This window comes from Diceros bicornis, chromosome 6, assembly GCF_020826845.1.
Source record: "Diceros bicornis minor isolate mBicDic1 chromosome 6, mDicBic1.mat.cur, whole genome shotgun sequence".
Lineage (NCBI taxonomy): Eukaryota > Metazoa > Chordata > Mammalia > Perissodactyla > Rhinocerotidae > Diceros > Diceros bicornis.
The window spans coordinates 93,340,794-93,367,714 of record NC_080745.1 but is presented as its reverse complement, the minus strand read 5'-3'; the positions used below and the strand labels follow the sequence as shown (position 1 = coordinate 93,367,714).

The 26,921-nt window shown below is 50.3% G+C and overlaps 1 protein-coding gene across 1 annotated transcript in view; it reads left to right on the top strand.

Annotated features, from left to right (window-relative positions):
• The window catches only part of TCERG1L (transcription elongation regulator 1 like), a 219,709-nt gene that overhangs the window by 32,214 nt on the left and 160,574 nt on the right, over positions 1 to 26,921 (top strand). Inside the window, exon 4 of the mRNA XM_058542727.1 lies at positions 15,374 to 15,559. Coding sequence (XP_058398710.1) covers positions 15,374 to 15,559 — 186 coding nt within the window. The remainder of the gene's footprint in view (positions 1 to 15,373; positions 15,560 to 26,921) is intronic.

Genomic DNA, 26,921 nt, shown 5'->3' with positions numbered 1-26,921 from the left:
GGACACTGGGCAGGCTTCTCTAGGAAATGGAGTGCCACCACTTTCTTCCTTTATTTGGACTGGTATTTCTTGTTATGGCCACAAGCAGGTGTGTTATGTCGCATGGTAATGTATTATAATCAGCATATAATGAGCTGTGGAGTCTAAGTCAGGTCAGGTCGGACCGCCACGTTGCCTTCAACTGGTTTTACCTGGTTTTGACCATATGTCTCAGTCATCTTCTCCTTCTTCTCTTTGTGATTTCCTGTAAGCTAAAGATAACATGTTAGGCTTGTTCTGAGCAGGGTTGTGGTTAATGTCTTGTGGGGTCAGTGGGCAGGGTAACAGGAATGCGTTAGGCCATAAGAAACCTAGGCACGACATAATGCCTGGAACTTACTGGCAGGAATGATGATTATGGGTAAATACATTGCACCAAGTATCTTATGCTCCTGCTGACCTGCTTGCCTGCTGCCATCCTTTTTTCTCTCCTCCCTCCCTCTCTTCCTTCCTCTATCCCTTTGTAAAGTCAACACATGTTTAGAATGCCTTAAAATCGTAAGTAAAATGGCCAGTCTTTATTTGAGCACAAGCAGTGTGCAGGCATTTCATAAGCGCCTTCCCTGTGCAGGGGCGTTACCAAATTCTCACACAGACTTAGACTCTATGAAGCATGTAGCAGTGTCCCCACCCCAGGGGACGCTCGGTGCTACTATGAGGCTGGGCCAGGTTCCAGAAAGGCAGTGCTGAACCAAACCAAGTGAGGTCTCCAGGATCCTGTAGCTTTGTATCCTGGGGGTGAGAAGGCTTTCACGTAATGAGCACAGAAGTGCGTGTGCAGCGGCAGCAGACGTATCTGGGAGGGGAGCTGTGTGGGGCCAAGTGGTCGTGCAGGAGGATCGTCGTGGAGGTGGACACAGGGATGACTGTCAAGGGTGACCATGGCGAATATTCGTGCGAGAGGGAAGAGCACCTTCTCCTTGCAAAGCTCCTGGGGCAAGAGAAAGTGTGAGCCTTCAGGGGCCTGAGAGCCATCTTGGGGCAGAGGCACCAACACCAAATGGGAGTGCAGCAGGAAGCAGGGGGGAACCAGGCTGGCTGTGGTCAGGTAAGATGTCCACAGAAGTGACGCGGTCAGTTTTGTGTTTTCAAAAGACACCCGTGGCTCGTGTGTGGAGAGAAATTGGAGGGACTGGGGGCTGCCTTGTCTACGCTGCACAAACGTGATCTCGAGGAGGTGCTCGCATCTCGATGTTACAGATGAGGGAACTGCAGGCTCTGGGCAGTCAGATCCCTCGGGCCCAGGCCCTGGGTGCGGAGTTGTGGAATCAGGAGAAGGTGCCACTCCAGAGGGCCCTGATCCAAGTTCTTGGGGGACCATGAGGCCCTGCCGTGCAGGGAGGGAGCAGGGCAGCTGCTGCCATGGTTGTCCACGCCTATCCCTTAAGTGAACGAGTGCATGGGCGTGGCTGTGGGTGGTCATTAACGTTCTTGCCTGGAAGCAGGGAGCAGCCCTCTATTTGGCCAGGGTCTGGCACAGGCCGCCACCTCCCCAGCCTGCAGGGGTTTCCCGGCCGGCCATCTGTGTAGCTGCCATGGCTGGGACTGCTGTTAGATCTTGGGGTGTGCATGCACCTTCACAGGGAATCCTTCTGATGATTCTGTGGCTGGGGCTCAAAAATGACCTGAAATCCCCTTCACATCTTTCATCGTCTCTATACCGGGTGGGCCAACTTCAAGCCCCTTTTGTCCTCGGTGGTCATCACGTGTGGGGTGCAGGAGTCTTGAGCATGGTCCAAGCCCTGGGGCCAAGTCTGCATGCAAGAGAATTGAGTTCCCGCCAGCTTCTGTCTCAGCAGGGACATTGTTCTCCTTATTCCTAACCAGTGCCTTGATTCTGAGGACTCAGACCCTCGCTTGGGTACCAGTTCCATAAGGACAGACACGATCGTGCCACGGTCCCTGACACGTAAATGCAGCGCGGCATGTCTCGGCAGCAGCAGCTACGTACGACGAGAAAATTTTCCTGAAAATTTCTGTCTTAGAGATTTTCATTCTCAAATACTGTGGATGTCCATTGGGGGATGTATGGAACCCGGTTCCAGAGGCTGTTTCCTGGGGATGTGTTTGGGTTTTGAGGAATAGCGTTGTCAGTGTGGACATGTTTATCCTGGTGTGATCCATCAAAGGCACATCCATTGCCCTGAAGAGTCTTGCAAGTGAACAGCTGCACACATTCACCTGGGGAAGTTCAGGGGACAGAACCCACTCTGGCAGGTGGTGAGGGGACAGGCATATTCGGTGTCTCCATTATGAGGCATTCGATCATCTTGATTTCATAATGAAGATAGGCACAATAAAGCAGGAAAATGCCTACAAATCGTCAGCTGGCTGATTGCATCGCTGTCTAAATGCGTCTCTAAAGAGAAAGACTTGGGCTGAGAATAATTTCCTGTGCTTCATTACTGCCATGGGACGTTACGAGACAGGTAAGAGGTGAGTGTAAATTGTGTGTGCGTTGTACATCATGATGTGCTTTGAAAGCAGCTGCCTGGTGATAAACAGTGTAGTTTTGCTTAATGCATTATAGAACCCTTCACACAACTTTTGTTGTCGTGCAAACAAATAGGATTTTGTCCTGTTTTCAAGGTCAGTAAAACCTCAGGCTGTCTGTTAGGAATAGAATCTGCCTGTTGCAGCTTTAATGATATAAACACACGTATTTCAAGGCAACAGGTTAATCTTCTGCCCATGCCATAGCATTCCATAGAAAAAGACACTCCTTTTAGGGACAGCCATGCACATCCTGGGACCCTCCATAGGGCAGGCATTGCCGATCCCCAAGCGTGAGCCCCACTCAGGACTAAACTCAGAAGTTGAGGAATCTGCATGGACCCATTGAACCCAATAAGCCACTTATGGAATGAATCTTTTAGGAGACATGTTGACATGTTGAGCACTCATTTGACATGCATTTGTTAAGCTCCTACTGCATACACAGTACCTGGATGTGTACAGTGAGTACAGTCTTGTGCTCAAGGAGTTTATAACCGTGGGTTGTAGAGGTAGCTATGTCTTGGGTGTTCTGACGGAAAGTGGGTCTGGGGGAGACAAGGGGCTCTGCTGAGCCAGCCCTTGGGTCCCGCTTGGCTGGCATGCATGTGTGTTGTCACAATCCACGTCCACCCCAGGCACCCGAGCCCGGGTCTGCTGCACCCCCACCCCTTCCTCTGACAGATCTGGGATTCCGGAAAACTGGCTGCTGTAAGCAGGTGCTGCCTCAGAGTGAAAGGCAGGGCTGACAGTGCTCATTGGAAGTTATTGTCAAACCGCCCATGGTTTCTTAATGAAGAACATGACTGCCCTGCTCTCTTCTCTTCCCTTCGCGGATGCAGTTCATCACAGCAATAAGGACGTTTAGATTACCCAGTATTAGCGGCAATTTGTTCTTTGGGGTAGTGTAATTAATCTCTAGTTTTAATAAAATGAATATTCAAATTATTGTGCACCAAGTTACATGAAATCGTAAAAATGACAGTAAATTAGTGTTTCTAAACTGATGCAGAAAGCTAAGTGAATTTGCCACCCTCTTAGCATTAAATAACTCGTCCGTCCTCACCTGACCGTCTTTGGTGCTGAGGTGGGAAGAGCTAGTTCCACACTCCTGTTCAATGCACACTAACCCCAAGAGGTGACTCAGTGATTAGATCTTCGGACTTCTATCCGGTGGGGGGTGGGGTTGTTCATACTGATGCGGTGGGATCCAGGGAACGTTTTGAGCATGCATCATCAGATGTCCCCAACAGAGACACACACGTCACAGCACGTCTTTTGTCTGTGGGAGGAGAGCCAGCTGAGAGGGGCCCCATGGCTGTGAGGAGAAGGAGCTGGATTAATCCTGGCTGGTGGCTCCTTCAGTGCTGGGAGCTGGGAAGCATGGGCACCTTTCATCATACGGTCAGGGGACAGTGACCAGAAGGGATCATCAATCATGGGGTGGGGGGCTCAGAGCACACCATGCAGTCTTCAGGGTCTGAACCCATAGCTGTGGGCTCCACTCCAAGGCTCTGTGTCTGTCCGGCTCCATCCAAGATAACAATTCATAATGGGGAAACTGGGAACCTGGATGGGGGGACAGGTGCCCGGGGCTCTGTCATCTCCACATTCACCCCAGCTGGTAAGAGATACAAAGAGACGAAATGCTGCTGGGCTCTGACTCAGCTCCTTTGGAAAAGCAGAAGGGAGATAAGATATATCAGGGCTTGATAGGGCCTCCCAATTCTGGGGCCTGGGAGGAGACTGGGGTAACTTGAAATGTGTAGGGATGTGCAGACAAAGTTAGATTAAAATGAGTCACAGAGCAGCCATGCTGGTTCCTAACAAAGTTTTACATGAATCACAGCTAGACTGAAGCCAGCCCTTTGCAGAGCAGTTGTCGTGCACAGACATGCTATGCCTGTAAATCCACAAAAACCGAGAAGGGGTCATGTGGATAAGATTAAAAGGATCCCTACAGGGAAGTTGCCTCCCAAATGCCTTAAAAGAGGGGAAGAGGAGAGAGCGATAAAGCAAAGACTAATAAATCTTCTGATCTCCATTTTCATGGTGATGGAATTTTAGCAGAACTGAACAAATGCAGTTGGGGTGGTGCAGGAGCATCTCACCGTGGGCAAACACTATCCTGAAAGATGGGTGTTGTGTGTGCCAACCAGTTCTCGGAGTGTGGACTCTGTGTGCTAGTATCATTCTGAAGAAACTGAATGATCCTTTTAGAACGTGAAAATGTGGATACTTTCAGAAATGCAGTTCACTAGAATCTTTCCTTTCCATCGTCTGCTGGGTAAATGACCATGAGCTAGTTACAGAGGACAGGGAAGTGGAGACGTGAGCTCTTTGTGACTGTGAGTGGATGGTGGATGGCGGTTAGTCTTCTGCCCCACGCAGTGCCCTGCTGTTCCCTCAACCAAGCAGCAGAAAACGGGAGATTTAGGTGGGGAGTGTTGTTTCCCTGTGACGTGCTTTACAACAAATTATCTTTCTGTCTGGGAAGCTTTCCATCTGGGAATACTTATCCCTCTCATCGCTGACTCTGACTTGGGGACAAATCCTGATGTTATTTTCCTGTTTCCTGGAAAGACTTGAGAAGAGAGTGTTCCAGGCTCCGTTGTGCCTAAGCTGCATCACTATTGGCTGGGCTCTGAGCCTTTGCAGGGTTCACTGCCCTAGTGCTGCAGGTCTCTGGGTGCCCTCGGCGGAAGCAGATGCACATCAGTGATTGTGTAAAAGGCGGGGCCTGGAAGGGGGCGCTTGGGTGAAAAGACATCGCCAGGGGAGACCTCCCGGGCAGAGGCAGTGCAGGATGAGATGGGGGCTCTGCTGCTTGTGGGCCAGCACGTGATGTGGGGGCTTGGAGGAGACTGGAGGCGTCCGCGTGGGGAGAGGGGTGCTGAAGTTCCCAGGAACGAGGGAAGGGGCCCGCCAGTGGGCTGCGAAGGCCCCCTGGGCACAGTCTAGAGGGGATCAGAGCGAAGCAGTGAGCTGGGGTGGCAGGGAGCTCTTGCAGTATTCAGGCTGTCACTGATGGTAGGGCCCAGGAGAGGGCCCAGATTTGAGAATTATTGGGCCAAGCTGTCAACCCTTGAAGACTGATTGATTAGATGCTGAGCTAGAAAGAGGAGGAGGCATCTAGGTGATTCTGGCATTTGTGCCTGGGGTGACGATGAGCTGGCTGGGTTGGGGGACTTCTCTGAAGTAGGCGTAGCAGTAGGAGCGGGAAGTGGGGGGCGGCCGAGGAATTAGCTGGGGGCATTGATGGTTGGGGTGGGTACGTGCACCGTGAGGTTTGGAAGAGGAAAGGGCACTAGGGAGACTCGGCTCAGGTGGCCCGGCCCAGGGTGGGTGCTGTCACTGGGGTGGAGGAGAGTGAGGGGACGGCATGTGGTCCGGGATGGACGTTCCTGAGAAAATCAAGGGGGAGGGTCCAGGAGAATAGAGAGGAGCAGTCAGAGAGCCAGGAGGACCCTGGGGAGCCTCGTCAAGGTCAAGGAGGGAGCAGGAAGGAGGGGGAGGGGAGGGGACAGGGGGCTGCAGGGAGAGTGGGAAGATGGACTGAAAAGCAGGCCTTGGAGTTGGTCCCAGAGGCCATGGTCGTAGCCAGAGCATCTCACTGCGAGGTGGAGGGGGATGCAAAGGCCCTGGGGTGATGAGTAAATGGAAGTGAGGTGGTAGCAATGGCTCTGATTCACTGATCAAGTTTATTGACACCAACTATGTACCAGGAGCCAAAGTTTCTGAAAATCCCCCTCATGAGAAGGGAAGCAGGGTGAAGATGTGTGTGGGGTCACTCAGGGGTCACTCAAGGGACACTCAGTTGAGGGATGTTTGAAGGAGGGAGGGAGGGGACACATCAGCATGGGGGGTCAGCACTGCATCCCCTGTGCCCCAGAGGAAGGAGGCCCAGCTCCTGGTCCCACCGCAGCTCTGGCTGCTGCCAGGTCCAGCTCCCGCCCTCGTGGGTCAGAACTCTGGGGGACTCGGTTTCTGAGTGCCCCCGGGGAGGTGGCCGCTGCTTCTCCTGCACCCCCCTGAGCCCTGGGTGGGCTGCCCGTCCCCTCCTCCAAGGCCGGCTCTGGAATGCTCTGGCCGGGGTGCCTGCTGCAAAGACAGGGTAGACGGCACCCTCCTGCCCGGAGCCTCCTCTCGACTGTGGAGCTGTTGGCTGCTGCCCACGGGGGTCCCTGCTCAGCGTAAGCCTCACGGCCTGGGCCAGCCTGAGGGTCCTGGACCGAGACGGGGGAGCTGAAGTCTACAGTCGGGGCTGTTCCTGTCACCGTTTTCACTCTGAGAGTCATTTCTGAGTGACAATGTCCAAAGCATCACTCCTTGGACAGTTTCCTCATGATTTTGAGGCAAAGAGACTGAAGCTCCATGTTGAGCTTGTGACAGCAAAACCCAGGTGCTGGCAGAGGGCTGCTCCAGGACGCAGGTGACTCCTTCAGGGGTTTGGCTAATTTGTGACTTCAGACCCAAGGAAGAGGGAGCCCCAAGGGAAACTGCCAGAGACGTCACCACTGCGCGTGGTCAGTGCCCGGGCCTCCCGGCCATCCGTCCAGGCTGTGCCCTGCCCCTACGGGGTGCCCAGGCGGCCTGGCTGTGAGTCCGTTGGTGTCATTGCTATGGGGACAGTGACTGTCCGAGGCCCGGGATGGCTGAGGGCCAGAAGGGGCGTGGATGATAGAGCCGCCTGAGGGAGAGTCCCCGGGCCTGACATGAGGCTGGTGCTGACCCACTCGTGACCGGCACTCCCCAGGCCATCTCTGCCTGACTCATTGGCCAGCTGCTCTTGTCTGAGGTCCCCAGTGCCTGTCCTCTTGGGGCTGGGTGGGGCCGCACCCTCTGACCCCACCCACACCTGGCCAGGCCTGCGGGAAGGAGAGGGAGATAAAGGAGCTGCTTCCTACAAAATCTCTGGCTGTGGTGCTGCTTGGTGGCCCGAAAGGCCACTGGCTCCTGCCCAGGCCTGGTGCTCTGCGCCCGACCCTCGGACACCCAGCCGCAGACCAACCCAGACCCCAGGGAGGGTGGGGTGAGAGTACGTGGGACCACCTGCAGCTCCCCTGGCTCTGGGCACAGGGCCGCTTTCCTCTCTCCTCTCCCCTCTCTCCCTTTTCCTTAGTTTGCTGAGAATTGGATTACGAAACCATGCTTCTGGATTCGTCTCTGGTGTACCTCCTGGTGTGCAAGTTTCAGGGACTAGCTGGCGGTGAGCTGGCTCTGTCCCCAGGACCTGCATTTTCTAAGGGAAACATCCTTCACTCACGGGTTATTAGCTGCATCAGAACCTGCTGACCTGCCTCTGGGTGGGCTGCTCCTAGAGCCGTGGAGCTGGCCTCGGGGCAGCACAGAGGGGCAGACACAGGGACGAGGGGGCAGGAGCCACGACCAGGGCCAGCTTGCTCAGAAACCCCTTGAGAGACCTTCACCCTCTGTGGAGGCGCCAGGACGAGCCTTGTTGGGGGAAGTGGACAAAGATGTGGTGGGCACCTGCAGTTGGTCTGGCAGGTGATCTGCTGATGCCGTTTGGTTCTCCAAACAGCACCACCCCCACCTCACAGATGAGGAGCTGAGGGAGGAGGTTCCGGGACCTTCTCCAGGTCACATTGCTGGTTGCTGAGCCTGCTAAGGTCGGAAGCTGGCATCACCTCATCCCGGGAGGCCCAGGCAGCAGCCTGGGTGGCCTCGTGTTTCAGGGCTGGTGCCGAGGTGGGCCCAGCGGGCCACCTTCATCCATGATTGGATGTGCAGTTCACACACTGGGCTAGGGGGTGGGACCAGACCAGGAAGGAAATGTGGCCAGGGTCGTCCACCCACCCTATGTGGGGATTCTGTGCCGACAGATACTCCCTCAGCATCGGGGTCCCAGGCCGCCCCAGGTGGTGGAGAAGACTTTGTGGCAGGTTCCTTGAGCAGTTCAGGTCCAGAAAGCCCGATCGTGAAACAAATAACCTGGCAGGTTTGCTGAGAGGGTCCGTGGAGCTTGGGAGACGCTCTGGCCCAGCTTGTGGATTTCTTCCCCAGCGCATGGAAATCTTGAACTATACCAGGAACTGGATGTCTCTCTCGGAAAACAGCCAGAAGGACAAACACCAAGAAAAGCTAACAGAAATAAGAGGTCCCCTCGTTAAGAACAGTGCAAACACATGGCAGGGGCGGGAGGGGCACGCATTGCTCTGGCCCGTCACTCAGACACGCAAAACCCATCAAACCCATCACGTCTTCCTGAAAGGAGTGAGTCAGGTGCTGAGGATTCTCTTATGCCTGGGAGCTGTGTGTCCACATGGCCCTCTCAGAGGACAGGGAGGAAGAAGACCCTGTGCTCTTGACGCCGTCTCTGCAGCTGTCCCCTCTGTCCACTGCAGGTCAGGCCACATGCCCCTGCTAGAGACCCCGGACTCGCCTCCCGTGAAACACGCTGCACCTGCACCACGAGCCTGAAGTCGCTGTCCTGATCAAACAGTCGTTTATGCAGAAATAATTACTAGTCGGTAGATCTATCGCCTGAAGGATTTCCACCGGAGCTGAAATCATTTGCTAAATAGACACAATAAACTAATGATTGTTTATTTTTTTGAATATGCAGCTCAGCACAGAGACTCAGCAGCTGGTGTTTGTCAGATGAGCTTCTCTCCTCCGCAGAAGACTGCCTGCTGTCTCAGTGTTTATTCAACACCCTCTGCCATCTTTGAGACCTGAGGTCTTCACCTCCACATGGTCATTCTCAGAGACAGACACGACATGCTGAGGCCTTCATCCCGTTCTCTTGTAAAGATGCAGAAGTTAAATGGGTAGCATTTTATCTACTCTGCAACCCTCTGGCAGTCAGAATTCCCATCGTAGTGTCTGGTGACTCTCTCATCCCAGAGCACTCCTTCCAGGCCAAGCATCCCTCCGGCAGGGGGGCTAGAGGCCTGGACCAGGGGCGAGGGTCTGGGCTGGACCAGGGGCGAGGGTCCTCTGCAACACTACCTGCTCCCGCTCTTTCTCTGCAGAACACAGGCAGTGACTGAGATCCTCTGGGCCGAGAGTGGGCTCTTCCAGTGCGTGCCTGGAGAGGAAGAGAAGATCCCAGACGCAGTGAGAACAGGCAGCACCGTGCAACCTCTGAGTGGGTGTTCCTGAGTGGGAACCCCTGAACTTGCACTGTGCCAGGATTAGCATGCTCAGCCTGATGCCGGGTGGTTCTAGAGCCCCTGCTTGTCCCACCACCCCAGCTCCCCTGGCCTGCAGCCTTCCTCTTCCTTTCTCTCTGTTGAGTCCTGGAGAAAGCAAAATACAGTCTCCTGCTTTGGAGGCAGGTTGTGGGAGGCTGTCCATAGCCAATGTGCCCATGAGCACAGCAGGCCACACAGAGCCCACCTGTCCTCCCATGTTGCCAAGGTGCATGGAGGTCTAAGTAAGTGAGTGTGTCAGCCGTGACCAAGGCCCCCTGTGCATATGGCCCCAGGGTGGGCTCTGGTGGTGCCAAGGAGAGAGTCCTCCAGAAGCACCAGTCTGCCCAGGTGTCTCAGACGAGGGAGAGAGGGAGCAGGTGTTCAGCTGGGTGGGGCCCCAGCACCAGCCCTGCACAGAGATTTGGGTCAGATATGCCTGATGTTAGGGTTCAGGCACCATCCTTCTCCGGGGGCCTTTGGGAAGTTTCTTGAACCACTGAGTCCCGTTCTCTTAGGCTGCAAACAGGGACAACAAGTTCCCCTACATTTGGCTGTTAGGGGGGTTACTCAGAATAAAACCTGCAAACAAAGCTCTTTTGCACGTTTGGCCATCAGAGAAGGAGGTAGACATGGCAGTGATGATAAAAGGGCAGCGAAGGGCAGAGAGCCCAGCATGCCTGGAGTTTCCCAGCGGCTGGCCTGCCCTCTCTCCTCAAGCCGTCTTCAAGGGAAGCACACAGTTAATTACTGTTTTGCTTAAAACGTTGATTTTTATAAGTAATCCTTATGGGATAGCATCTCTGGCTTATCTCTTAGCTGGCTTAGCAGTTTTTTTTGGCCAGAACTCTTATCTTGCTGTTTATTTACTCAACTAAGGGATTCTCTGCAGCCCTTGGGGAAAGCGAGTTATGATGATTATTTATCGGTCGACGGTTTATCAAGTGCCTACTCGTCTTCCAAGACTTGGCTCAGGAGGCCTCTCTCAGGGAGCAGCTGGTGCCCCTGGGCTCTTGCGGGCTCTGTGTGCCTCCTGGCTGGTGTCCACCGGCAACACATACCTGCGAGCCTTTATCTGTTTGCATCAGCATCTCCAGTCGCATCGTCTTTCCAGTCCCACGCGGTGTGCAGTCTGGCATGTAGAGATGCTTGATAAATGCCTGGCCAAGGGGGGCTGGAAGGAAACAGGAAAACACAGACGACCAACAGCCCTCCTTCCCATGCTGGGCACCCCGAATTTTATTATTGCACAACCGTCAGTAAAAGTTCCCAAACACCTGCCTCCCACAGTGCATTCTACTTATTTGCGATGTGCACACGTGTGTTCTTCTGCTCATGTGTGCTCTCAGTGTGCTGGAGGTTGGGTGCCAGGTTCTGCTCCTACAACAGGTGCCTAGTTCTGTTATGAACACACAACACACCTCGCTGAGGCCCGGAGCCTGGTGGAAGACTTGCAGTGACAACACTGATACCTCTTTCCATCTCATCCACCACTTACAACAATACTTTTGTTCGTGTTGGTTATTAACTTTCTATCTTCTCTGATAACACTCAGTAGATTTTGTGAACTAACTGGACAGTGTTGCATTTTTATAGCTAACCAGATGAATTCAAAGCAGGTTAAAAAGATTTTTCCAAGTTTTGGGTTTTTTTTTTTTTTTTTTTTTTTTGCTGAGGAAGATTAGCCCTGACCTAACATCTGTGCCAATCTTCCTCTTTTTTGCTGAGGAAGATTGGCCCTGGGCTAACATCCGTGCCCATCTTCCTCACTTTATGTGGGATGCCTGCCACAGCATGGCTTGACAAGCAGTGCATCGGTCTGCACCAGGGAACCGAACCCCCAAACCCTGGGCCACTGAAGCAGAGTGCTCAAACTTAACCACTAGGTCACCAGGCCGGCTCCTGCATCTGATTCTATTAAAACACCATGAGCTACTCTCTCATTCATTGCTAAGAGGCCGTCTTCATTTGAACAATAGATCGAGCTCATTAAACAAATTCAGTAGGTAGCGTATCACCGAGACCGTCCAGTTTGGCACTGTCTTCTTATAGAGGAAAGACTTTAAGAATAGCAATTCTCGGGGCCAGCGCCCTGGCTTAGCGGTTAAGTGCGCGTGCTCCACTACTGGCGGCCCGGGTTCGCATCCCAGGCGCGTACCGACGCACTGCTTGTCCAGCCATGCTGAGGCCGCGTCCCACATACAGCAACTAGCAGGACGTGCAGCTATGACATACAACTATCTACTGGGGCTTTGGGGAGGGAAAAAAAAGGAGGAGGATTGGCAATAGATGTTAGCTCAGGGCTGGTCTTCCTCAGGAAAAAGAGGAGGATTGGCATGGATGTTAGCTCAGGGCTGATCTTCCTCCCTCCGCTCCCCCAAAAAAAGAAGAATAGCAATTCTCTTAAGCACTACGTCACTAGCAGTGGATCTGTCTCTGAACGGGGCAGATAAGTGGTTAAATTCCAGTGAAGACACTTCTGGTGAAATAATATAAATGTGGAGATGCTGAGAGAAGCCGATATTAATAAGAAACATTTGTATGATGCTTTGTAGTGTGTTGAGGTTCACAAAATCACCTCATTAGACTGACAAAGGCACATCCCAAAATGCTCACACTGTTTAGACCCTGAATATCTATCTTAGGGCAATAAATGCAGAAACTAACTTTTTTGCACACAGTTGTGTATGTCATGTTTATAATAGTATGATGGGGGCTGGTTGAGTGAACATGGCAAATTCGTGTCCATTGCCTGGAATACCAGGCTCTGATTAATAATTGGACTTAAGAAGGCCATTTAAAGGTAGGGGAAGTGATTATTTTGAAACACCTCATGAGAAAGCTGTGCCTGCACAGCGCAATGAGGCTGCATTACCAACACAGCCAGACCGTGCACCAGAAAACTACCGGTTCCCTGCTTGACAAAAGATCAACAGTGTTCAGCTGAGGAGACCAAACGGACCCTTTTACCACCTATTTACTCCATTTTATAAATTTTCTATAATGTGTTTTTATTATTAAGTAGGATGATACATTTTGACTAGTGATTGATGTATTTGATATAATTGATATATTTGATATAATTCAAATATATTTTGAATTTTTTTACTTTAAAAATGTATATGACAACAATGAGATATACTATACACTTGTTAGAATGGCCAAAATCTGGGACACTGACACCAAATGCTAGAGAGGATGAGGGACAAAAGGAGTGCTCGTTCATTGCTGGTGGGAAGGCAAAATGGTACAGCCACTTTGGGAAACAGTCTAGCAGTTTCTTACAAAGCTAAATGTAGTCTTACCATATGATCTAGTAATCATGCTCCTTGGTATTTACCCAAGTGAGTTGAGAACTCGTGTCCAAACAAAACACACATACAAATGTTTAGAGCTGTTTTATCCATAACCATAAAAACTTGGAAACAAACAAGATGCCCTTCAGTAGGTGCATGGATAAACTGTAGTACATCCAGACAATGGAATATTATTCAGTGATAAAAAGAAATGAACTATCTTGCCATGAAAAGACATGAGGAACTTTAAATACATATTGCTGAGTGGAAGAAGCCAGTCTGAAAAGGCTACGTGATGTATGATTCCAATTATATGACATTCTGGAGAAGGCAGAACTATGGAGACAACGAAAAGACCAGTGGTTTCGGGAGGGTGGGGTGGAGGTGAGTAGGCAGAGCACAGAGGGTGGTTAGGGCAGTGAGACTGTGGTTGTGCGTGGTGGGTACAGGACTCGTGCATTTGGCAGAGCTCACAGAATGGACAACGCAGTGAACCATAATGTAAACTACGGGCTTTAGTTAATGATGACGTGTCGATGTTGGTTCGTCAATCGTAACAAACGGGGCACCTAGTGCAGGAGGGTAATAACGGGGCGATCGGGTGAGGAGTGGGAGTATGGGAGTACGGGAACTCTCTGGGCTTTCTGCTCAATGTTTCTCTACACCTAAAACTGCTCTATAAAAATTAAATTTTTAAAATCTGTATGTGGCCATCATAAGGCAATGTGAAAATATGAAAAGACAGAAACGAAGAGAGTCTGGATAGGATCTGGCAGAGTGCATCCAGAACTAGCCTGTCTGTTCCTAGTAAAGCAGCCGGATGAGTACATGGAAATGGAAGTCAGAGCATGCCTCTCCTCTGCTCCATACTCAGTGTGGGCTTCCTCACTCAGAGTGAAAACCTGAGTGATCACCATGCCTCTGCCTCCCTGCCCACCCCGCCCACATATCCTCATCTCTGCCCCTCCCCGTATCCCCTCTGGCCTCCCTGATCTCCTTGCAGCTTCTGGAACACACTGGGTAGGCGTCTGCCTCAGGGCCTTTGTACTTCCTCTGCCCCTCACTGGCCCACCTGGCTTCTGTCTTCACCTCCTGCAGGCTGTCACCCATGTACCCCTTCCCAGTGAAGACCCTCCTCCCAGTTCTCAATCCCCTTCCCTGAATTACTTTTCTCCCTTGTGCCCACCAACCTATAACACAAAGCAAATAAACATGAAAAGTGTGCCCGTGTGTCTTCCCGGCCTGGGAGTATGGTCCCTGAAGGCTGGCCTCTGTCTCTTTGGTCATTGCTCTGTCCCTAAAAGCTAGAACATGCTTGGCATCTGGTCAACCACATAAAGGTTTGCTGACTGAATGACTATAGCGTGTAGACATAGAAGTGGTTTTGCAACCTGCTTGTTTACTGAACATACTGTGAGCCGCCCCCTTGGCACTGCGTGTTCTTCCTTGACATGGTCCTACTGGCTGTTTAACGTCTCACTGAACGGATGCGCCATCCTTTATACGACTGTTCGCCTTTAGCTGATATTTCTAGTTTCCCACCATAAACCTTTATCTTAAGGCACTGGGCACGTGGATGAATTACAGGAAGGGAAATACCAGATCAAAAGTTGCAAATTATATGAAGGTTTTTAAAACGTATTTCCAAATTGCTTTCCAGAACTGGCCAAGCTAGGTCTCCACCATCAATATAAGATGGTATCTGCAAAATATTTCTTAGAAACCACAATTATTTGAGGGAGTGAGGATTTCATTAAAAAAAAAAAAAGCTTTACAGAAAAGTCACATACAGAAGCAAACTTCCTGATGCCGGAAAAGACAAGCTGGCCTCCAAGTTTGGAGCCTGACTCCTTGCAGGGAGCTATGCAAGCTGAGATGGGTGTTGAGTTCTTCCACTGCTGCACTGGCCCGTCAGGTGGCCAGCCTGACTGCTCAGGGCCAAGCTAAGCCTCATGAGCTCTGGAAACCCCTCTCTGCCCTGGCCCCTAGCCGCCCCTCCTCTGCACACACCTCCTGTGTTCCTTATGTGCCCCTCTCTGGGTCCTCAGCAGCAATCGCCCACTTTTCACCATCGGATCTGATTATGTATGTAACGCACGTGACTGCAGCAAAGTTGCTTCTCTTTAAGGTGCACATGTCCCCCTGGTGACTGTAAGCCTTGTGACTCACTGAACATCACACAGAGGTGTGTGTGTGCTCTGTGCACAGTCAACATTTTGATAGATTGCAAACTCATCCCATTTATTTCTGGGATAGTGGCTTGGGCTTCCAACAAAGGGGGCCAGCGCTGCTCTTGTTTTCTGGGTGTTCTCATGTTGCATAAGGACATGGTGTCTATCTCCTGAGGACACTGGGCGTCCCCGTGCTGACCTCCCTATCCCTCTTCTGCAGGTGGTTGCCACAGCAGCCTTAAACCTGTCAGCAGCAGCCCCACCATTGCCATCACAGCTGCCGCCACAGCCATGGTCTCCGTGGACCCTGAGGGACCTGGAGGCCCATCACCATCCAGTGTGCAGCCCTGCCACTTCCTGACGCTGGCACCCATCAAAATACCCCTGCGGACCAGTCCCTTCTCTGGTAAGCACGGCGCGCGGTCTCTCAAAGCCTTGAGCTGGTTCCAGAATCCGCGGTCTGGAGAACAAGGCAGGAACGAGTCTGCCTCCAGGTCCTCGGTGTCCTGGGTTCATGTGCTCTGGGGGTCCAGGCCTGGCTCCCGGAGGGACGTTCAGTCAGGTTACACAGGTTTTGCTCATCTTCGAGCTACACAAATGGGCCTTGATTCCATTGCACAAGGTCTTGTTAAGTCAATGCGGGCATTTTCTGCCAGAAAGCAAAGTTTAAAGTTTCTGTCTGAAGAAATGAGACTTCCCTTTACTAACTCTTTAGGGAGGATGAAGCTGTAGCTGATAGTGCAAAGACATTGAGCAGTTTGGACTTTCCTTACATGGAGCGTGGAAGAAAGCAAAGGCAGCATGCTAGAAAAAGCATCTAAGTTAATAAAACACAAAAGAGTACAATGCTCAGACTCACGTGGAGCTCTCACTAAGCCCTCCCACCTGGGCTTGCCAGCTGGGCCCTTTCTGTACACGTGGGGTGGGGTCCTACCCCCCATGGCAGGACCTCTGTGGAAGCCCACTGAAGCGCCGGGCTGAGTAGCAGGGGCATGGATGGCCACAAAGGTGTTTGAGGCCATAAATGCAATGGGTGTGCCATTCTTCAGAAAAGTCCTCAGGGTCGAGGCAGGGCTGGTAGACATTTTGATGTCCTGAGTGGTACCGAGATGTGTGACGAGGGGCTCAGGAGGGAGACGGAAGGCTCCAGGTTCTGGATTGGTTGTGATTATGTGTTCGCAGCTGTACATGTATGTCTATTACCTGTAACCAGCATGCCATGTGTTCAAGCGCCATCCTTGTGAACCCATGTTTAGGTCCTGTCCTCAAATGTAGCAAGAGCAACATTAATTTGGAATGACATTTAGTAAGTACTCAAATCTTGTGAGCTAGTACTCTTTAGTTTTAGTTTTTCGTGTGATATTGTAACCGAACTCAATGGGTTTGTCTCTTGGTGATTGTGGAGCCGAAAAGCACAACCAAGGCCGAGGCAGGTGAAGAAAAGGTTTATTGCTTGCACAAGCAATGGAGGATACCGGGGGCAGCTCCCAGCGCAGTGTCTCCTGGAGCTCGGTGCCGGTGGAGACTTTACACACAAGAGAGCAGAGGATAACAGGTTTATTTGTAACAACTGTGTAACAACTGTGCTCATTTAGGACCCAGGCGTAGCAGGTAAACATGCTATTACATACATCTGCTATTACATACATTGTATGATCTGAAAATAGCTGCTTGGACCCTCCCAGAGGAGGAGAATATAAGATGCTAATGAGTTTAAGGTAACTTTAGGACGCTTGGATCTGGAACATTTTGCGGGGGTCTTGCTGCAAACGTGTAAGTTTCCCTGCAAGACAGCAACATCTGCAAAACAGGGACATCAATTTCTGTGAAACAGAACACATAGTTTCTTCTGGTCTGAAAAACATTTGAGGGATCATGTTAGCACATGATCACAATACGATCATGGTCACAGTGTGATAAGACTTGAATAGAAATTCTATACTAGAATTAATATTAGAATCCTAGTATTAATATCATTAATTGCTAGATTATCAGTAACAGGAAACATCACTAGAATGTAAGATATATACATACATATATACATACGTAGAGAGAGAGAGAGCGATGAGTTCATGGTAGAAAGGGAAATAACCTAGTTTCATTACTTTCCAGTTTGGGGAGTGTTTTTGATTTGCTAAGCTTGTTTCTGGTAAATCTAATGTGGTCTTCTCAACACTGGACCTTTGGCTTCTGTATTTCTATATTGACTTAATAAATTAGTTGGTCAGTAGAACATTGTATTCTCAAGAACAAAATCTTATTCCTATTGCAGCATGTTAGTGAACATACATTCACGGTGTGATGGGGAAATAAATAAGACACATAGATAATCTCTTGTGTGGAACATAATTTACAGCTGTGTCAAGATTTTGGTTAAAATCCATCAGTCCACTGCATTTATTAAGGTTGACTTACTATTTTTCAAGAAAATTAATCTTAGAAAGAGCCAAAAACCATGTACCCCAGGGGTGGCTTCACTTTTCACGTCTCTTTTATGATTTATAAAGTGACATAATAATTAGGCATCTTTCCATGTTTGCGTTTTATAAGGCTCTATAATCAAATTTGCCGTAATGTGCATTCAGTTAGAAAAAGACAAGTGTCAACATTATCTAGCTTGTGGATAACCGCCAAAATGGGCTGTCAAAAAGATGAAGGGGCGGGACTCAAAGGTAGCTTCCAAAATTGCCTTTACAGTATTGGCATGGATCCTTTTGATTTTTGCAGTAGAGGTGCCAGGCGGAAGTTGAAATACAGGCAGGGGGCTGGGTCTGGACCAGTGGACGGCCTCTGAGCTTTTCTGCCAATCAAGGCATCATTGGTGGATGTGGTTCTACGCAGGGATGCCCTTGGTAAATGAGTTCTTTGGGAGATATGACCACCTAGTAACGTTGTCCTGGCTACCTCCTCTTGACTTTAGCAGAAGGTATTTGAGTGAGACTGGCCACGCCCATGATGAAAACCTTTCAAGAATTTCTCGAGTACTTTCTGAAAACCAAGGCTTAAAGGAGACTGAGGGTAGACTGTTTGTCTATCAGGGCTTTTTTTTTTTTTTTTTTAACAGTATCAGTAGCCCCACAGAATCAATGAGACTGAAGGGTTGACTGTTCTGATGAGCATTCTTAGTGGAGGTCCACGCATTCTGCTAGGAAATTCCTGACACCCTCCCAAGACAGGTGGACTGGAGCAGGGGACAGGGGTAGGATAAGGCAAATGAAAGACCCATGGAGGGCTGGGTGGGAGGCGTGGGGTGGAGGAGATAGAATGGCATCCACAGCAAAACAGGCTTTTACAGATCAAGAAAAGCACACCTCTCTGTGAAGTTTGCTCCATATTCAAATTGATTTTATAAAAACATATGAACTTGAATTGGTCTACACACAAATAATCTTATTTTTATTTAGAAGATAATTAATTCCTATTTTAGACAAATGAGCTAGACTATTTAATTTACAACCTTTGCTTCATGATAAAAGTCAGACAACATTAGAGGCCCTACGTGGTTTGGCTTTACAGTTCTCAACCAGGGACAATTTTGCCCCAAGGGGATATTTGGCAACAGGTGGAGACACTTTGTGGGGGGTTGCTACTGGGATCTAGTGGGTAGAGACCGAGGATTCTGCCACACACCCTACACCACCCAGGACAGCCCACCGTGATAAAGACTTATCTGACCCAAAATGTTTATGCTGCCTCTGTCGAGAAATCCTGGTTTATATTCTAGAATTCCACTTAACAAACTAAAAACTGAGATTGGTGTACATATGAATAAGCTCACGTGGGAGATGGTGGTCCAGGAACTGAAGGACCCTGAAGGAAATAGGCTCGGTGCTGGAAAAAGCAGCCATAAGAGTTACACTTCATTGTATGCCTTTAACGTGATTTCGAGTTTCAAATAAGACACCGTATTTAAAGAACCCACAATCAGTTCCAAATTCAATCAGAAACTGGGTTTTCTCTATCAGAGTGTTGTCGGCACGTGCAGAAGGTATTTGGGTCAGACTGGCCATGTCCATGATGAAACCTTTACAGAATTTCCCTTGAGTACTTTCTCAAAACCCAGGCGTGAGGAGACTAGGGTAGACCATTTGTTTACCCAAGTTAATCCTTGCTCTCGATCTTCCATGGGACCCGTGCATACCTGGGGTACCCTGTTGGCCTCAGGCTCGCATTGGTCTGTTCACTGGCCTGTCCCCTTCCCGAGCCTCTAAGTCATCTGCTGGCGGGCCTGTGTCTTCCTATCCTTGTCCAGCCTGCGTCAGGCATCCAGGGCACTCTCATTATGTCTGTTGAACTGATGGTTCTACACACTGAATTCTTCAGTGGTTTCCCTGACTTAGTGTCCATTCTGCATATTGTACATGGATAGGTTGAATACAACCTATTCTCCTTATTCACACAATGTCTAATGCTATTTCTCGCATATTTGCCCCTGAATCAGAGGTGAGGTAGGGGGAAGAGTTGGGGGTGCAGAGGGTTTACCTGGAGATATCACTTCCCTTTTCCAGGTGCTGGCAGCCGTGGGCCAGTTAAATGTGAGCTGTGTCAGCTGGGAGCAAGCAGGTGCAGGAGAGAGAGCAGAGGTGGGGCACTGTCTTATTCATTTCCTTCAACCAGGTTTCAGCTAAATATAGTTTGCCTCATTTCCAACTGTTTCTTTAAATCTTAGAACTTCAGGTTAAAGAAAGAATGCATTTGGGGTAAAAACATATCTTGTATCCTATTTATTTCCTAGTATTTTTTTTTAAGATTTTATTTATTTATTTATTTTCCCCCCAAAGCCCCAGTAGATAGGTGTATGTCATAGTTGCACATCCTTCTAGTTGCTGTATGTGGGACGCGGCCTCAGCATGGCCGGAGAAGCGGTGCGTCGGTGCGCGCCCGGGATCCGAACCCCGGGCCGCCAGCAGTGGAGCGCACGCACTCAACCGCTAAGCCACGGGGCCGGCCCTATTTCTTAGTTTTTAAGGAGAACGTGAAGTTTATCAGGGGAGAAGGAAAGAGTGCAGGATTTGTCCGAGAGAACAGAGCTGCTGTCCTGGCTCTCTCTAGGGCTGAATCCTCCTGATCCGCTGCACTCACAACGGCTCCCCTCAAACTTTCTGCCAGAAGCGTGAGGTGGGCGCCCACATTCTGGAGGATAAAAACGCAGCACAACTCCATCGTCGGCCCCTAATAGATGAAATAAATGAAGAGATTCTTTTTCTAAGAATGATGGTAGTTATTTTTAAAACTTCGCCCACCATTTCATAAGCATTCAAATGAAAAAGGTAAAATATGGGTGATGGTTATGATCTCTGGTAGAGCAAATGACTATTGCATACAACTATTAGCAAGTACCATCTGCCCTGAAAACCATTCACCACCTGCTCTTTTGCTTCCAGAACTATTTAATGGTTTAAATTTAACGTTTCGTCCTGCCACAGAACAGCTGGGAAGTGACTATTCTTTTTTCAATCAGGAACTTACCAGCCAAGCTACACGACAAGTCAGGAAAGTCCCTGAGCCAGAATCCTACCACGCAGGCTTCCATGTGGCTGTCGGCTTGCCTCATTAGCGAAATCGGCGGATGCTCGAACAGGTTCTATAACAAGAATAACCCAGCCATTTGGAGATGAAATCTTTTCTTTTTTACCCAGGAATGGTTTCTTCCTCCACTATAATAAAAAATGTCATAATATGTATTAACATTTCAGAGATTTTCAGAGACAAAAATACTGTGACAACATAATTACTTACACCCCAAAGTGCCTGAGATTCAGCTGGCTTCTGTGAGAAAGACATATGTGTTTCTAATGGAAGGACTGAGCTGCTTTTAGCAGAAAAATTATTGGATTTAAACAAACAAGAAAAGACTGTATAGTTTGTTATCCACAAGTGAACTCATATTAAGGATGCGAGCTACAAAGATTCAAGGTGGCCGTTGTTCCATGTAGGCATGTAAGATGTGGATCTCTCTAAACGCAGCTCCCACTGTTGGGATGCAAAGGGGCTGCTGGGAATTGCTCCCACTGTGAATCCTTCCTGCCAGCACGTACGCCTGTTCTAGATTGCCCATCTAGAAAAGGTCATCCTTTGACTTTATCTTCCCTCTGGCTGCTCCATTCCTCCTACCCTCCCTGAGAAATCCCTGGCACTTTAGCTACATTAGCTGTCTGCAGTGTTAGCTCCAATTCACTCTTTCTTTGAAAAGAAAAATTGGAAATCCATCATGCACACAACAGCACATATATGTTTATGCCAGGTACAAAGAATGCTGATACAGTAGACCCTTGAATACTATCTACACACTCAAGGTGTTCCCAGCAGTGTTGACTGCCATGGAACCCGGCTCCCGACAGACGTTCTCATCAGCTCAGCACCAGTTGGGACATCTAGTTGCGAAGCTCAGCAGAGAATGAGGCTATCTTATGAAAGACTTCAAAGGAGTGGTCATGTCTCAATGCTACATTCTTGTAAGATTTGAATTTCCTGGAATCCAAAACTTTCACCCTGAAAAGGCTCTTGGACCCCACGCAGCCAATCCCATTCCTTAAAGGTGAGAGATGGAGGGAGGCCAACTCTGAGTGGAGACCATCTTACCTACGTCTCACAGCTAGGGGGGCAGAGTGAGGCTGAAACTCGGCCCCCGCTTTCCCAGGGCCCTGCATTGCTTTCTTATGCACCGCCACCGATCCCTCCTGCCAGCCGTGGTTCACCATCGGGGGTAGAGCCATTGAGCTAAAATCCATGACCCAATAACCGACTCTGGTCAGGCTACCCCTGCTGTGGGAACGTTGACTAAACTCAGCTCTGTGGCCACGTGGGCCCCTCAAGGGGCTGGGTCCCTGATGCATTGAGGGCCTTAATCAAGAGTCTGTGACAGCCCAGGCAGAGACGGGTGGCAGGGCCACGCTCACACACGCCACTGCATGTGTACAATCCCTGTGGGGGGCCTGGTGGTCTTCCAGCAGGGGCCATTTTTAGAAGAGATTCTGGAAGGACTATGAGAAAAATAGGTTGGTCTGCAGACAAGGAAGGATGAAAGAGCCACATGTTGGTTGTTGCTTTAATGGCAAACGTCCTCTCAGGAGGCTTGTTTGCTGCGTTAGGTCATGTTGTTATAGCTACAAACCAGAGCATTGTCTTAGCACGCTCACTGTAACAAGAGCAGCTGGCTCCTTCCTGGGCTGGGCTGTTTCACTTAATCTGTGCTGAAAGCACTGTTGGAAATGGTATCCGTGGCCGGTGGCCATCGGAGGCGGTGAGAGTGGCATCTGGCTGAGGATGTGGGAGGGGCCGAGGGCCCTGATGTGCGCTCACTGGAGGCAGCTGGTCCAGGAGCGTTTCTGGAAGAGTCTTCAGGCTCAGCTGCTTTGGTCTCAACTCTCAGACGGATCCCGTTGGTGCGTAAATAAGATCAAAGCCACACGGAGGCCTGTGCATATTTAGGAGTTTGTGACCCTGTGTGTGTTCAATGGCCTGTCAGGGAGGGAGCTGACATTTTGCTTTTGGTGCTTAAACTTCCAGAGACCATGTGGGAGCTACTTGAACAAGCATCCCCAGAGCAACATTGGTCCTCTAAGTAGCTCCAGCTGTGGAAAGCAGTATGACGGGGCCTCAAAAAGTTAAACGTAGGATTACCATTTGATCCCGCAATTGCACTTCTAGGTATGTACCCTGAATAATTGAAAACAGGGTCTTGAAGAGGTATTTGTACACCCAACTTTATAGGGCAACAATTGCAATAGCTAAAACATAGAAGCAACCCAAGAGTCCATCAATGGATGAATGGATAAGCAAAATGTGATAGGTAAATACAATGGAATATTATTCAGCCTTAAAAAAGAAGGAAATTCTGACATATGCTACAATATGGATCAACCTTGAGGGCATTAGTCTAAGTAGGATGGTGGTTGTTGGGGCTGCGGGGATGGGAATGGAAGTTAGTGTTTAATGGAGACAGAGTTCCAATTTGGGAAAATGAAACAGTTCTGGAGATGGATGCTGGTGGTGGTTGCAGAACACTGTGAATGTATTTAATGTCACTGAGCTGTACACTTAAAAATGGTTACAATGATTAACTTTATGTTATGTGTATTTTACCACAATAAAAAAAACGAGGAAGAAACAGTAGCTCTGGCGCTCTGTATGCTGGGTCCCACTGGGAAGAGGCCGGTGTGGAGTGACCCCCTCTCGGAGCTCCAGCTGTGTGGTGGAGGCATGTTCACATATGCATGTGAATGAAATTTGTTTTAGGGATTTGGAAAGTGCCAGGAGAGCGGCATTAAGTAAGATATAGAGAAACAGCTTATTGCGTCACTGTGAGTTACATTTCTGACAGTGTAGCATCTTCATCTCCCCTGATTCAACCCTAATAACAGCTTTCCCAGCAGCCAGATTTCTGGCAACATGAGCTTTCTGGAACATATTAGAAATTGAGGCATGAAGAGGAAGGCAGGCCTCTGAGCCTGGGTGAGGACAGCTGGTGCAAAGTGCGTGCTCTCTCCTGGCTCTGTAGGCAGCAGGCGGAGCTTGAGTGGGATCTGCAGAGAGCAGAATGGTGGTGGAGAGCCTGGGGCTGGCCTGAGTTGTGTCTGACTGCCGGATTGCGGCCACTGGAGTAGCAGAGGGTGAACGGTCCCAGGTTGTCCTGATGTGGGAGGGACAGAGAGGGAAGCAAAGACAGGCAAGGGGAGAATGAGAAAAGTCAGGATTTGCTCTCAGCGTGGACAGGCAGACCCACTGTGCCGGACTTGGGGCCAGAGCAGAGTGGGGTAGGTGACTGAGCGACCGGGGACCAAAGCCAAGGTCCAGAGCATCGAGGGGGTGTCAGTGCAAAATCTGGGAGAGTCCCGTGAAGATGAAGCCTGCTGCCCCACGTTTTCCTAGAATTCTTCAGTGCCCTGAAAGAGGCACCATCCACTAATGATGAGTGGGGTTCCCTGAAGGGGCCCATCGACTGTGAGCATATTGATGTTCTAACAAACCAGAGAATTCTGGCCGCTCTTGGAGTCCTTGAGGCGTGAGCAGTTGCGAGGCCCTGGTGGTCAGAGCTGACACAGAAATGCTGCAGCTGAGAGGAGACCAGGAGCCTCCAGCACGGGATCAGGGCACTCGGCCTTTCTCCCGATGCCGGGTCACGAGAAAAGCAACGCGTGCTTAGGAAACTGCTCCGTTAGAAAGTTACGTGCTGTTGACGTGCTCTGTCAGTAGTTTGACGTTTTATAGATGTCGATGGTTAAAATGGTGAGCTTACTTATCTAGCAGCATGCAGAACTCCTCATTCCCTTAGGAAGTCAACTGAAAGTGGTACCCGTCGACTGTGGGGGGAAGAAGAGAGAAAGGGGCTGCTTTAGGGCAGATCACAGGCACCTCACCCTCCATCCCCGATAGAGTGCAAGAACGGCTGTGCTCAAGCCTAGCTTATTATGATCAAGGTCCAAGATGCGATTCACCATCCAAGTGTGTCTCCTTGGGGTTCCAGCGCTGTTAGATGAGACTTCCCGAACTCAGATACCCAGGCTGTCTTCCCGCCTGGAGGGCCTGCTGTTCCAGCAAGGGTCAGCACAGAATGTGTGCTACGCATTCCTCTGAGGCCAGCAGTTCAATTTTAAACATTCTTGGTGGATATTTATCTTCCATATAACCCGTAAAGACCTGATCACAATTTTGTCTGACGGTGTTTTCCGTCCTGACTCCTTCTAGTAGAACGTTGCTGCATTGCACACTTGGGCCCTGCATGTTTTTAAAGGATTTGGTTCAGAACGGGAAATGCGCTAGTCTGCTTTGTTGTCCAGGGACACAGAGGGTCTGGGAGCTCTGTGGGCGGTCGGTCATGAGATTGAGACACAGAAGATGGTGACCTCCCCGAGGCTGCAGGGGCCAGCAGGGTGCCGCTGAGGTGTGGTGGCATGACCTTGAGTTTGTTGTCAGTCCCTGAACCCATCTTGCTAGAATCTAGCAGGAAGAAAGAAGAGGGAGTGAGAAGAGGAAAGTAGCGCCTCTCCAGAGCTGACCCCTGGGCTGCGGCCCCTGGTTCTCACGGGGGCTCAGTCAGCTGAGGAGCCGCTTCTGCTGCCGGGAGGGGCACCCTTCTCTCTCAGGCAGATCCCCATTTGCAGGACCCTCGTCCTCTTCCTGCTCCCCATTTCTCCAGTGCAGTGATGGTGGAAGGAGCTCCTGCCTTTGCGCCTGGGGTCCCAGGCTCTCCCTGGCACATTTGCTCAGAGTGGGTTGGGCCCATCTTGGGACAGGCTGCAGGACCATCTTCCTGTGTAGAGGGACATAAAAAAGATTCTCTTGAAAGGACCTCTCAGAAAGGGATAGGGCACCATGTTAGAACTACAACCTAAGTTTTAACAACTGTGCTTTCTACCTGCCCCCGTTTTGATGGCCTTTCCTTCTCCTCAATTTACACCCCATTTTTGGAAGTCCAGCTGAGAGCTGACCTTGTCCATGGCACCTGTCTTGACCCCTCTGGTCTACCAAACCCTCCCGGCCTTCAAACTTCTATCCTGTGCCTGGCCTCACCTGCCACTCATCTGAGAGTGAATTGTTCAGAAGTTTACACTTGGTGCCCCCATGTTGAGTGTCCCCGGGTCGGCGCTCGTGGTGCCTCCTCTGTTTCCTGCTCAGCGCTAGAGCAGTGCCCTGTGCACATTGCAGGTGCTCAGAGAATATTTACCGAATGGGAGATTCGGCAGCTGGAGGAAATTCAGTGACTTCCATTGGTGGTATTAGGCTGGATTGTTAAAGTTGTATTGCTTCATAAAATAGGCCCTTTCCTGTTTGTGCAACATGTAGAGAATGTGGTCTTTTTCTGTTATCAGCCGTGTAAATACAGTCCTATTGACTTAAGAAAGAAATAGCCCAGGTCATTATACGGTACATTTCCTCTGAAAGGTGTTATTAATGTTTCCACTCTGCGCTCAGTTCCCTGTGCAGAGCAGCACAGTTTTACTTGGGGGACACGTGGGTGCTTGTGATTCCACCTCTAGCCACAGAAAGTGTCATCAGCCTCATCTCATTCGCTTTCTGCTTGAGAGAAAATGGCAATGCTCCCGTGCCGTTAACATAAAAGAGAGTTAAAGGCGCAGAGCCTGAGAAGGACCATGGCATTCACAAATTGTCCCGTATCGTCCACACCGAGGGCTTACTCTGAATGGGGCTGGAAGACACTCAGTATCTCCCTGTGCTGAAGTGTAGGGGGTATCCCGGACCGCCAAGCACGAGGTGTAAATGCCATCCTGCTGCGAGGGATGAAGGAGGGGGCCCTGAACGCAGGGCTGGGGGGGCAGAGCCTCAGAGCCAGGGAGGCCTGCCTCCCAGGGAGGCGAGGCAAAGAGAAGTGGTCACTTCAGGACAGAAACATTTCCTGATCTTCTAGGAGAAAGCTGAGGAAATGGCCCAGACGCGCACGCAGCCCTGCCCACCACGCCCAGCCAGGGAAACTGTTCTTATCTCTGCTCAGGTCGCTGTCAGCGCCGGGAAGAGGCGTCCGAGGTCTCTCCCTGGTCTGCTGCAGTCGGGTGGCCCATTGTCCCTTCCAGGTCCCCTATGTGGGCAGCCTCTCTCGTTCGTCTGCGTTCCAAATCCACCCTAGTGCAGCGTGGAAGGAGGCAGGGCGACAGGAAGCGATAGTAACAGCACAAGGCTCCGGGAAGTGCCTGGCCAAGCCCAGACTAGAGGGGCCCCACTGTCCCAGACCCCGGGCCTTGGAGCCCTGCTCCTCCCTGCTGGATTTAAGACTCCTCCACGGTCCCTGCTCAGAAACGCCTCCTGTGGAC